The sequence below is a fragment of the Maniola jurtina genome, chromosome 13 (assembly GCF_905333055.1).
Source record: "Maniola jurtina chromosome 13, ilManJurt1.1, whole genome shotgun sequence".
NCBI classification, from domain to species: domain Eukaryota; kingdom Metazoa; phylum Arthropoda; class Insecta; order Lepidoptera; family Nymphalidae; genus Maniola; species Maniola jurtina.
This window is the reverse complement of record NC_060041.1, coordinates 4,234,348-4,246,765: the sequence shown is the minus strand read 5'-3', so window position 1 is coordinate 4,246,765 and position 12,418 is coordinate 4,234,348. Positions and strand designations below refer to the sequence as shown.

At 40.9% G+C, this 12,418-nt stretch overlaps 1 protein-coding gene across 1 annotated transcript; it reads left to right on the top strand.

Annotated features, from left to right (window-relative positions):
- The first annotated feature begins 2,271 nt into the window (after positions 1–2,271).
- LOC123871012 (luciferin 4-monooxygenase-like) lies at positions 2,272–7,230 on the top strand. Its single transcript, XM_045914536.1, has 11 exons — positions 2,272–2,451; positions 3,080–3,287; positions 3,902–4,094; positions 4,422–4,568; positions 4,660–4,810; positions 5,041–5,175; positions 5,256–5,387; positions 5,867–5,947; positions 6,028–6,174; positions 6,591–6,756; positions 6,911–7,230. The coding sequence occupies exons 1-11, from the start codon at positions 2,362–2,364 to the stop codon at positions 7,036–7,038; spliced, it is 1,578 nt and encodes a 525-aa protein (XP_045770492.1). The 5' UTR covers positions 2,272–2,361; the 3' UTR covers positions 7,039–7,230.
- The last annotated feature ends 5,188 nt before the right edge of the window (positions 7,231–12,418 follow it).

Here is a 12,418-nt window from a genome sequence, read left to right as displayed (position 1 = left end):
AACATAATACCTGTTTAATCAACAACATCTCCTTAACGTAATTTTTTTCTTTGACTTAAGGAAAACCGCGAACGCATCCATAAAATATCGCATTACCTGCTATAATGAGATGAATCTCACAAATAATTGTACTGCTTGTCACTACGCCATGACTTGCAAAGTACGAGACGTATACCAAATACAATGCTACAACACACAAGAGTTGCGTCAGTTTTTGTCTCGCGTTCAGTAAACTTTGGTCTACTTTAAAAAGTACAATTAAGTTTACATGACCAAGTCACGTTTTAAGATTTTTGATAGTAAACTTCCTTAAGAAATTTGAAACTGGTAAAAACCAATGCGTTTTTATCTTTTTGAACAAGACAAAGGCTACTTTAAAATACTGAATCACGTTCAAAATTTATATGCTATATTTGCTACTAGATTATGCCCCAGACTTCGTCCGCGTGGACCATACGAATTTTAAACCCCTTAGGGGTTTATTATTAAATATCAGCAGATGTATATTTTATAATAGCTATCTGCATGCCAAATATCACCTAGATCCGTCTAGTAGTTTGATAAATCAGTCAGTCAGCTTTTCCTTTTATATATAAATATTGTAAACGTCCTTAAAATATTATTATAGATGTAACTATGCCTAAGTGTGCACTAATGCCATTGTACTGGTTTGGTGTACTCTAACTTTCTTGTAATGGTTGTTCTAATTACTCATAATTCATATCCCGTAAACCACACTTATTACTTATTAATTATTATATCAGGTTCACTAAATTCAAGATAGATCAATTGCATTTAAACTATGAACACACTGCAAAACTATATTTTCATGACAGTAAAGTAAAACAGGATTTTATACGTTTACTACATCGTTTTTGACATCATACCTTATTTCCAATTAGTTTTCCACAAAGGCATTTTCTAAAAGATCGTTTAAATGAACAACGACTGATTTATGATTATACAGTGGGCGGAAACTTCAATGGATCAAATCCCATCTAGTGATTACTTATACATTACTTATCCTAGCACAAACTTTATACTAAGTTTTATGTAAACTTTAGTTTTCTTATGAGTTGTGAATAATCTCTTCCAAATCTGAATCTGAATCCTTCACTAGGAAGGACGTGAAAAATATTTCTAGAATAAACCAATGAATATTCTTTCAGAATCATTATTATTCTGAAAACAACCACAATATTACAGTAGGTACTTAGGTAATTAAAGGAAACAGGATTAATTTTCTTGAATTCCATGACGCACAAATCATAACATTACATTGCAACAAATAAGAATTGCAACAAATTAGAACATAAACAAATATTGATTGCATATGAAATCTGGAATCAATTATTTTATATATTATTTTGTAATTTGTATTTTGTCTTAAAAGAAATTACAATAAATCATAATTATTTGCATAATTAAGCTAATGCCCGGCATGCGTTGCGTTGCAGTGTGATTTATATCACCGAATTATTGATGTTAGCTTCAGAACCCTTCACGGAAGTGTCGGCAACAACTGTTAAAAGTTTCAACTTAATTGTACACCTAATAGGCTAGACAGATAGGTAGGATGGACGGATTCGATCGCATAGGAATCAAGAACAGACAGACAATACCAAAAAAAAATTAACGATAAAAAAAAAACCTTTAAAATGGATTTAACGTATAAATTTCTAGATTTCAGCATCGAGACTATTCAAAATAGTTTTAGTATTTTATTTTTAATGTTTCCCCTTTTCATAATAACTTGCAATTTGAAACATCATGTGGATCTTTTATATCTTTTATAATTAATAAGTTACCTAATTCATAAGTTATGTATCTAATAATGTGTGTGTGTGTATATTTAGATTTAAAAATGTATCGATATCATAATTTTCTGGTGTCCTAATAAATAAATAAATAAATATCTTTGAAGTTTGTGAGAATACCTGTATCCCGACCGCAACTCTACTGCAGAGTATCAGCTTATCAGGCATATTATTTCCACGTTATGTCATCACAACATGCTAGGGTTTCTTTAGGAATCCTCACTATTTCCGTTTTAAGGGTTTTTCTTGGTCTATATCTAGAGTTGCATATTAAAGATCCGTAATAATAACATTATTTCCTTCCTCGGACTAAACATTAGCTATTAGTTAATTGTAATGTACAAATTACAATGACTCATATTATAGTTACAACATAAAGTTATGCATCGGAACTGTTTTCCTTATAGATCAATTCACCTGTGCTTTCCTCAGTATATAATAGACCCTATATTAAAGCCTTAGTGTTAGCATAGTGTCATTCAAAGTTAAGTCAGGAACTGATTCAGACATACCCACTTATACTTAGGTACCTTGAATTTTGAGAATGGGTGTACCTTATGATATATCTTGTGATAACCATCTCGGGCAGTTGATGCTCGAAAAGTTAAAACAGCATCAAGATTCTATTTGTCAGGTGATTACTATTTAGATATAATATACCTACCTATTATTTACTTATTTTGATATGCGTCAATAATAATTTAAATACAAAATTGTATTAATAGAATCTATGCAAGATTTGTGCTTTTAAATTTATTAACTTTATTAACTATCATTATGACAAAAAGTTTATCTCAACAAGTTATGATTTAGCGGAAATTATTAGCGGACGTTATTAGGGGAAATATTGGCAAAACTTCTACGTCTTCTGAAAAAGGCGCTAATTAGCCCCCGACCCAAAAACAGGGGTGTTATAAGTTTGACGTGTGTATCTGTTTATCTATGTATCTGTGTATCTGTCTGTCGTATCGTAGCTCCTAAACTAATGAACCGATTTTAATTTAGTTTTTTTTTTTTTGTCTGAAAGGTGGCTTAATCGAAAGTGTTCTTAGCTATAATCCAAGAAAATTGGTTCAGCCGTGTAAAAGTTATCAGCTCTTTTCTAGTTACTGTAACCTTCTTGGGGGTGTTATAAATTTTTAATTTACACTTGTTTTGACAATATATACACCTCTATCTGTTATTTTAAAATCTTAGCAAATTAGAGTTAACCAAGCGAAAATACACAAACAATCTATAAATTTTGTACCCAATACTCATAGATCGATGCAGCTACCGGTGAAGAAGAGACATATGCCTCAGTGGCATCTCGATCAATTCAGCTTGCTAGAGCCCTCAGAAGGTTCGGCTTAAACCCAGGAGATGTGCTTGCTCTGGGTGGTAAGAACCATATAGATCTGCACATTCCATTCTACGCAGCTCTTTATAATGGCTTGCCGATTGTTGGGGTCGACCCGTTTTACAAATATGGTAATTTTTTTTATAACTAGCATTGCTACAAAAATAATATGACCCACCAATTAATTATTTTTTAAATTTTATCTTGTATGGTCTTATCCATACTAATGCTATAAATGCGAAAGTGTGTCTGTCTGTCTGCTACCTTTTCACGGTCTAACAGTTTAACCGATTCTGACGAAAGGTACAGAGTTAGCTTATATCCCGGGGACGGATATAGGCTTTTATCCCGGAAAATCAAAGAGTTCCCACAGACCCAACCGCTCAACCTATTTGTATGTTTGGTAACGACTAACGAGTTAGCTTGCGTCCATGTTATTGACATAGACAACTTTTATCCCGGAAAACCAAACAGTTCCCACGGAATCTTCAAAAACCTACATCCACGTGGACAAAGTCGCGGGCATCCTCTTCCGTCGGGCGGGGATCGTCGTATAAAGAGATCTTTGAATTGAATGTACGTATGTAATGGCTCAATAAAATGATGAGTTAGAGTTAAGAATTTCTGAAAGAAAATCCCATTATTTAGAACTTGTAAGAGATTCTCAAGAACCTATTTTAGATATAAATAAATTTTGTGTAATAAAAATTGAATTGAAGAATTGAGCTTCCAAATTCATTTTCAGACGAAGTTCGAACATTATTCAAGCTAACTCAGCCTAAAATAGCATTCTGTCAATATGAATCTCTCGATACTTACTCCAAAGCTGCAGCTGATCTTGGTCTGGATATAAAGATTGTTACTTTTGAACACGGAGAATGTACGATGGCAAAATTTATTGATAAATATGATACCGAAGAACCCGAAGAGGATTTCAGGTAACAAGACTAGTATTTCTTAGTGAAAAGCAAATTAAATAATGACATAGTAGATGAAGTGGGCTTGAACGCAGCAAAGTCTTCCGTGGCTATACAGTAAATTCTAACGATGGAATCTTAGTGCTTTATTTTATTAAACATTAATTTTAGTTAATACTGATGCATGAAATGCTGCGCGATCCTTTTGAGTAGGTATAGTACCTACATTATGATATCTGTGATTCTAAAACTACATTATCTTTTTTTTAAACTACAGTTTATACAGTTTTAAAGCAATTATGAAAATTCAATCATACTGTCTATAGTTAATTAAAGTATTATTTTCAGGGTAACAGACTTTGATACAGACAAAGTATACGCATTTTTGGTCAGCACTAGTGGTACCACGGGCAAAGTGAAAGTAGCAGCGTTTAACCACAAGCCTTTTATACACAAAATTAAAGGACTTCTAAAACTCTACAATTACGACAAACAGTAAGGACTTTATATTTTTCAAAAAGCTCTTGATACAGTCTTTAAGTATTTATTTCCCTTTTAAAAAATCGATTTTTCTGTTTCGCCTCAGGCCCAAGAAGAGAGTATTGAACTTGTCTCCAGTGAATTGGATATCAAATTACTTCATGTCGGTAGGAGGACCCTTATTTGGAGACACGAAATTGCAATCCTCCATATCAGAAGACTATGACCATATTGTTTACATAATAAACCAGTATAAGGTATGTCTTGAATAAAGAACACTCATTTATCTACATAATCACAAAAATTGGTTGATCCATAGCTCTGTTTAAAAATCTAGGGACAGATTTTTTTATGATGCTTAAAACAACTGTTTTTTCTACTCCAAATACAATAATATAGATCAACAAGTTCAAAAATATTCTAATACCCAGATGTGAAGATCTCTGAATTTTGTGCCGAAAAGGTCTTAATTTAACTTTTCTTGCAGCCAGTCACGTGTCTGATGGGACCTTCTTTGGTAACATATTTAGTGAGTCGAAAGGGAGATGTTGACTTGAGTTGTTTCAAAAGCGTTACCATCACAGGGTCAAAAATATTTCCCGAACTGCTGGCTAAATTCAAGGTATGCAATTGCTTTTAAGTGTTTCACAAAACTTACAAAAAAATTTGTTTGATGATGAAAACAATCAATATCTTGTTTAGGCTATTCTTGGAAAGGATACATTGGCCGTGGAGGCTTACGGCCAAACAGAGACGATAGGTTCAGTCCTCGGTCCCATTCCAAATGGTCCCAGTGGCAGCTGTGGCAGACCTTTGCCGATCTACGCTATCAAGGTACTCTCCTACTTTTATATTTGCTACGTTTGGTACTACAAAAATAAGTATTTTAATACCAGATTTTGGAACTTATAACTATTGAATTTCCGTACATGATGGACACAAGACAGGACCTACCTAACTAGGTAGGTCCTGTCATCATGATAGAGTAGTTACTCTACGAATCTCGTAAAATTATTTGTAACTTTCGTCGCTGCAGTTGGTAATTACTTACCTAAAAACATTATGCATCAATTATACTTACAAAGTTATTCCTCTAATGATTGAGGAAACCGGAAAATAACATCTTAGACGCAGTAGCTTGTGATTACCTATAGTATTTACATGCAAGTCGCAAAATCTTAAAATAGATGTAGGTAGGTAATTAGCTAGTCCTGATTTAACTCAACTTTTTCCTGCAAACGATATTAATGCGACTTTGACGATAAAACAACCGGAACAAGCGTAACCGGAAATAACTACTAGTTTTATTGCAGTTAGTGGATCCAAACACTGGCGCAGAAATTAAGGAACCTTATGTAACTGGTGAGTTATGGAATAAGGGACCTAGATTCACGGTGAGTTAAATGGGTATTTTTTTAACTAAATTTGGCAAACCCTTCAAAAATAATTTACAAAATATTTTGAAACATTTTAGGAATACTACAACGATCCAGAAGAAACTGCACTGGCTTTTTCAGAAGATGGTTTTTTCAAAACAGGAGATTTACTATACAGGGATGAAAATGACAATTACTTTTATGTAGACAGGATTAAAACTTTAATTAAGTACCGAAATTCTCATGTAAGTACTGCTGAATTCTCTCTCTCTCTGAATTCAGTGTGTTTCGTGAATTTCGTAGGTATAATGTCTTGTTTAAGAAACACACAGGCACAGTGGTGAATGATATGGTCTTACAAGTGGTGGAAGGTCTTGGATTTGATTCCCAACAGAAGCTTTTTAGAAATTTATAATTTCTAAATTCTCCTTGGTCTAGTCTTGGTCTAGTCAGCCGTCGGCTGTGGCTATTCACCTCTCTACCAGCAAATCCATGTTGAAAGGTGATATACTGTTTCGGTACGATACAACGTAAAAATCAACTAGCCATACCCCTTCCAGCCGACTTCCATTTTAGACTGTATCATCAGTCACTTACCACCAGATGAAATCGCAGCCATGTGCAAACTTGTGAATTATATAAAACTCTATTTTTGGTGCAGATCTTGCCTTTAGAAGTAGAAGAACTGATAAGCACACATCCAGGAGTAAAAGAAGTGTGTGTAGTTGGAATAAACGATCCTCTAGAAGGACAAAAGGCAGTAGCTTGCATAGTGAGAAACGAAGAATGCCATGTTACCGCGCAGGATATCAAAGACCTCGTGGCAAGTAAGTAATTCTATTTCTAAGATAAAAAAAGCTATCCCAAATACTCCAGTGACTTGTGAATAATGGATTTCCGACAAGACAATAGATGATATGGATAGGTGGCATACCTATGAGTTGAAAACATTGAACACAAAGTAAAACTCTTTTTTTTCAGGTAAACTGTCCAAAAACAAAGAATTACGTGGTGGTGTAGTGTTCCTGGATCACTTACCGCTAACGTCATCTGGAAAACTTGCAAGGAGCAAAGTTCTGCAACTAGTTACTGGTATGAAGAGAGAATGAGAATTGAAATAAATTTTATTTCGACAGATATGTTTGGTACTGTAGAAAAAAAATGTAAACAAGTAGGATTAGCACCAGAGTTGTAATAATCGCATTGCGATTGCCACTATCGCTGTTGTTGGCTAGCGCTCCTTATAGTAATGGCGACCGAATGGTGAGCAAGCAAGTCACGTGTGGACAAAAGTGAAAAGAAAGGCTGTGGTAGACATGTTAAAACGTGCCGCGTTCGTCCACCGTTGCCATGACAACCGGTCGCTAAGGCGCCTAGTAACCTTGCCGAGCGCACTCGATCGCACCCGAGAGGCGCACGGCAGCTCGTCGCCGCCCGCGCGCCTCGCTAGTCTAACTCGCGCCTACCTTTGACATGTACGCGTCCCGCGATTGTCACGGGCATTGTTTTTACATAATATAGTTTGTCTCGTGAATCCTAAATGTGTTTTCTTACAAAGAACCTGGTTACACTGGCGTCCCAACTAGTGGCCCGAGAAACTATATAGTAGTGTATGTACTTACTGTGTGGTCTGTGGTGACGTAATCGCGTCGTACTCGTAACCGGCATTTTTTGAAAATGCCTCGCGGTACACCGGCTGCTAGTGAGACTCGAAACGAAGGAATCGAGGAACGTATCGCGTCATTGTTGGCCTCTTTTGCGCACGCTCAAGCTGAAGCCAACAGAGAGTTGGTGGAGTCTTTTTTGGGCTCGCGCGCCAACCCGACGGATGTACCTACGTTCCCATCACCTACCCTGTCTGCGAATGGACAACCTGCCGGTAACTTTGCTAGGTGCCTAGCAAGGTTTAATGGAGCAGGATGTTCGGAGAACCCGGAGATCCTGGAGGCATTCATTGACTCGGTGAAGGTATTTAAGGAGTGCGTCAACATATCGGATGATCACGCACTGAAGGGGTTGCCGATGCTCCTTGAAGGAGAAGCAGCTCTGTGGTTCAGAGGCGTCAAATCGACGATTACGTCATGGGATGACGCAATTTCTAAACTTCGTGGAATGTATGGCGTTCCCCGGCCCCCGCATAAGATATTCCGAGAAATCTTCGCGGCAGAGCAAAGGGAAGAACGAGCAGAGGTTTTCATTGCCCGCTTACGCGCGAAATTCACGAGATTGCCATATGCCGTGGACGAACGGATGCAACTTGACATGATTTATGGTCTTCTTCGTAGAAATATACGTGAACGCGTAGCGCGGGATAAATTTACTAGTGTCGATGAACTCTATGAAAAGGCTAGAATCGTAGAGGAATCTTTATCCGAAATCGTACAAAGTGTGCCTACTAAAACCGTTCTGCAAAGTGCTACGCATATGAATAACGTCGACGAAGCCGCGCGCGAAGCTAGCTTAACGCCGTCGCAGGGCGTGGCGCGCGGAAACTCGTGCGTGACGGTGCGCCCGACCGATCGACTCGGCGGGGCAAGCGGCGCAGGCGGCGGGAGTCGGGGCTCTGACGTCACCGCCAGGCCGCCGTCAACTTTTACACAAGGGCCTATGGACTCACGTACGGTAAACGTTACTACCAATACGAAAGGTAAATTGTTTTGTGTTTATTGTAAGCGTGGGGGTCACGGGGTCGATTCTTGTTTACGTTTAAAACATAAGAGTGAATCGGGGACTCCGGCTAATAATAACAATAGTCCGTTGTTGTGTTACAAGTGTAAACAAAGGGGTTTCATTCGATCGGACTGTGAGCGGTGTAACTCCTTTAGTTCGTGCGATGTTTACAGTGATAATCGTGACAATGATCGTAATAATGATAAATCGTGCGATGTGTTTAGCCCTAAGGAAAATTTGTCTACTCTGCTTAGACCTAAGAAAATTTTTCCTACTCGTGGTCATAGATCAATAATGTCAAAGAATAACAAAATTTTATGTGACAACGAATGTTTGTCTCTCAGAGACAATGCGTCTGACAATGATTGCCTAACTAATAGTCATAGAGCAATGATGTCACAGAGTAAGGATAATATAGATTATCCTGCCTACGAAAATTTGTCTCTCAGAGACAATATTTCGGAAAATGTTTATGTAACTGATAGTGTGCAGTCGGACTTGGTAGCTGCGTCTACCATTTCAGCCTCGAGTGGGGAGGCGACGGGCAGCGGTGATCGTCCGATTCTCGATATTGTGATTAATGGTTGCCATGGTACCGGTCTGATTGACACCGCCGCAAAGCGTAGCATTGCTGGCTTTAGGCTTTACGATTGGTTGCGAAATACACATCACTCGTTCCGGAATAGTGAAATGACAGTAAGGCTCGCGGATGGGGTCGTGCGTACCCTCGAGGTCAAACTCGCGGACGTACAGGTTAAATTAGCCCAGACTGACGTAACGGTGCCTATTACGTTTATCATTTTCACTCATTCGCGTACCAATGATACACTTCTAGGTATAGATTTCATACGTAAAGCGCGATTGGTAATTAACATAGATTCGAACAGCTGGTTCACGGCCGATCGTCCTCACACGGTTTATCCGTTGCGGTGTGAGTCCTCGCGTAACTTCGTGGGATGTGCCTCCGCGAATGTGCTTAGAGTGGACGAGGGCCCTAAGCTGTCACCTGCTGAGCGTACTGAACTCGCATGCCTGATTGACCAGTACAACGACGTCTTCGAAGAAGGTAAGGGACCAACTCCGTTTGCGGAACATGCCATTGACACCGGTGACCACTCACCAGTTGCCGTGCCGCCCTATCGCCTCACTCCTGCCAAGAGAGCCGTTATGGAGAAGGAACTCGATAAGATGTTGAGCGACGGAATTATTGAGGAGTGCGAGTCCGCGTGGGCTGCTCCGGCCCTATTAGTACCAAAGAAAGATGGTTCGTATAGGTTTTGCGTGGATTATCGTAAGTTAAATGCCATCACCAAAAGTGATTCCTATCCCTTACCTGTAATTGACGATCTGCTACAGTATACTGGGAAAAGTTGCTTCATGAGCACCATCGACCTTCGGGCTGGGTACTGGCAAGTATGTGTTCGGAAGGAGGACCAAGATAAGACGGCTTTTGTCACTCCGTTCGGGGTTCATCGATTTAAGCGCATGCCGTTCGGGTTGCGGAACGCTCCCGCTACTTTTCAGCGGCTTCTTGACAGGTTCAAGTCTGGCGCTTCCCTTAAAGATGTCACTCTTCTGGGATACATTGATGACCTGATCGTGATCTCTGACAGCTTCACTAAGCATCTTCAGGATCTTCGTGCTGTCTTTGAGCGACTTCGTGTCTTCAGCCTCCAAGCTAACCGCGACAAATGTGTATTCGCGCGGGAAAGCGTTAAGTACCTCGGACACGTTATTTCATCAGAAGGTATTGCGCCGGATCCAGATAAGGTACGTGCCATTCAAGATATGAACCAACCAACGTCGGTGAAGCATATCAAGAGCTTCTTACAGACCTGTTCGTGGTTCCGTAAGTTCGTGCCAGGGTTTGCGAAAATCGCACAACCACTAACGATGCTTACTAAGAAGGATCAAGCTTGGATTTGGGGAGAAGCCCAAGATCAGGCTTTCAAAGAACTTAAGCGGTTACTTACCTCCACGCCAATTCTTATCCAACCGGATTACAGCCAACCCTTCGTTCTGAGGACAGATGCTAGCAGCTACGCACTCGGCGCTGCTTTACTCCAGGGGGAGTCAGCTCACGAGGAACGCCCAATAGCATATGCCAGTCGTCTTCTCACGGCAGCTGAGCGCAACTACTCGACCACAGAGAGGGAAGCCCTTGCGGTGGTGTGGGCCTGCGAGAAGTTCCGGGGCTACATTGATGGACACCCGGTACGCGTTGGTAGCGATCACCAGCCGTTGAGGTGGCTTCTTACCCTTAAGTCACCCACAGGTAGGTTAGTTCGCTGGGCGATGCGGTTGCAAGCTTTTGATCTTCAAGTGGAGTATACACCCGGAAAGCTAAACGTCCTCGCTGATACGCTCAGTCGACCGCCTTGTGACGGACAGACGCGGGAGGCTTGCGATGTCTGCACGGTAATTGTAGAGACGCCTCATTGGAATGCAACGTCCGTACGAGAGTCTCAGTTAGCCGATCCGGAAGTGGCTAAAATCATTCAAGGATTGGAAGGTAAGGAAGAAGTTGCAATCAGCACCTGGACAGGAAGAGGATACCATATGTGCGGAGGAGTTCTGTACCGCTATACGGACGATGATACCGAAGAGCCCCAGCTCGTCGTGCCTGAGGATTTGAAGAAGCCGGTTATGGTGGAATGTCACGACTCTGCCACTTCGGGTCATGGAGGTATAGAAAGAACTCTCCATCGTATCTCCCAACGATTTTACTTCCCAGGTATGCGACGCTATGTGACCGAGTACCTTAAGACTTGCATAGAGTGTCAGCGTTATAAGCCTAGCAACCAGAAGCCAGCCGGCTTGTTGCAAACACCTGTGCCGTCTCAGCGGTTTGAGGTGTTAGCCGTGGATCTCTTCGGACCATTGCCCAAGGGGCCGAACGGTGAGAGATGGATACTAATCGTAGAGGATACCGCTAGTAGGTGGGTGGAGCTCTTCGCTCTCATTGATGCTACTGCTGAAGCTTGTGCTAAGGTGCTCATTGAAGAAGTGTTTCTCCGATTTGGCCTGCCGCGCAAGCTAATCTCAGACAATGGGGTCCAGTTTGTTGCGGATCTAATGCAGCAGGCCATGTTCGTCCTAGGAATTAAGCAGAGCCTAGTCCCACTTTACCATCCAGAAGCAAACCCGGTGGAACGAAAGAACCGGGACTTGAAAGGTCAGTTAGCCCTCCTTGTAGGGAATGAGCATCGACAATGGGCTGAGGCTTTACCGTTCATACGGTTCGCCTTGAACACCTCCATATGTAAGTCCACTAAGCATACGCCGGCTTATCTCACTTTTGGCCGAGAGCTGCGATCGCCAATCACCGCCCAAAGTGATCTTCGCGCGATAATTGAGGCCGAGAACTTCGTGCCGCAAATTACGCCCTACTTGCGGAAAATGGCCCAAACTTTGTGCTCGACGAAAGAGGCCATCGAGCGGGAACAGGATAGCAGCAAAGCGAGTAAGGACCAAACTCGACGTCTCTCGGAGGACTATGTGCCAGGGGATCTGGTCCTCTTACGCAGTCATGTGCTGAGTGATGCCCGGAAAGGTGTCACATCCAAGCTCGCTCCTAAACGTGATGGACCCTACGTCATAAGCAAGAAAATAAGTCCCACGACGTATCTACTGGCCCACTGTGGGAAACCGGAGGACGTACTGGGTAAGTACCACACCGTAGATCTGCGTCGTTACCACGCGCGCGACGACGATCGGCCGGAACCACTCCGTCCCCGAAGACAACGGGGTAGACCGCGGAAATTTCCTGCCTAACCTTTTTTTTTTTTTTTGCTTGTTTCACCTGTTGTGAGGGCACAA

Bases quoted from the DNA above. Each gene is read 5' to 3' on its own strand.
- LOC123871012 (XM_045914536.1), top strand. From the start codon at position 2,362: ATGGGTGTACCTTATGATATATCTTGTGATAACCATCTCGGGCAGTTG. The intron at 4,095-4,421 runs GTAACAAGACTA...TATTATTTTCAG, and splicing joins GAACCCGAAGAGGATTTCAG to GGTAACAGACTTTGATACAG. The intron at 5,388-5,866 runs GTACTCTCCTAC...GTTTTATTGCAG, and splicing joins TGCCGATCTACGCTATCAAG to TTAGTGGATCCAAACACTGG.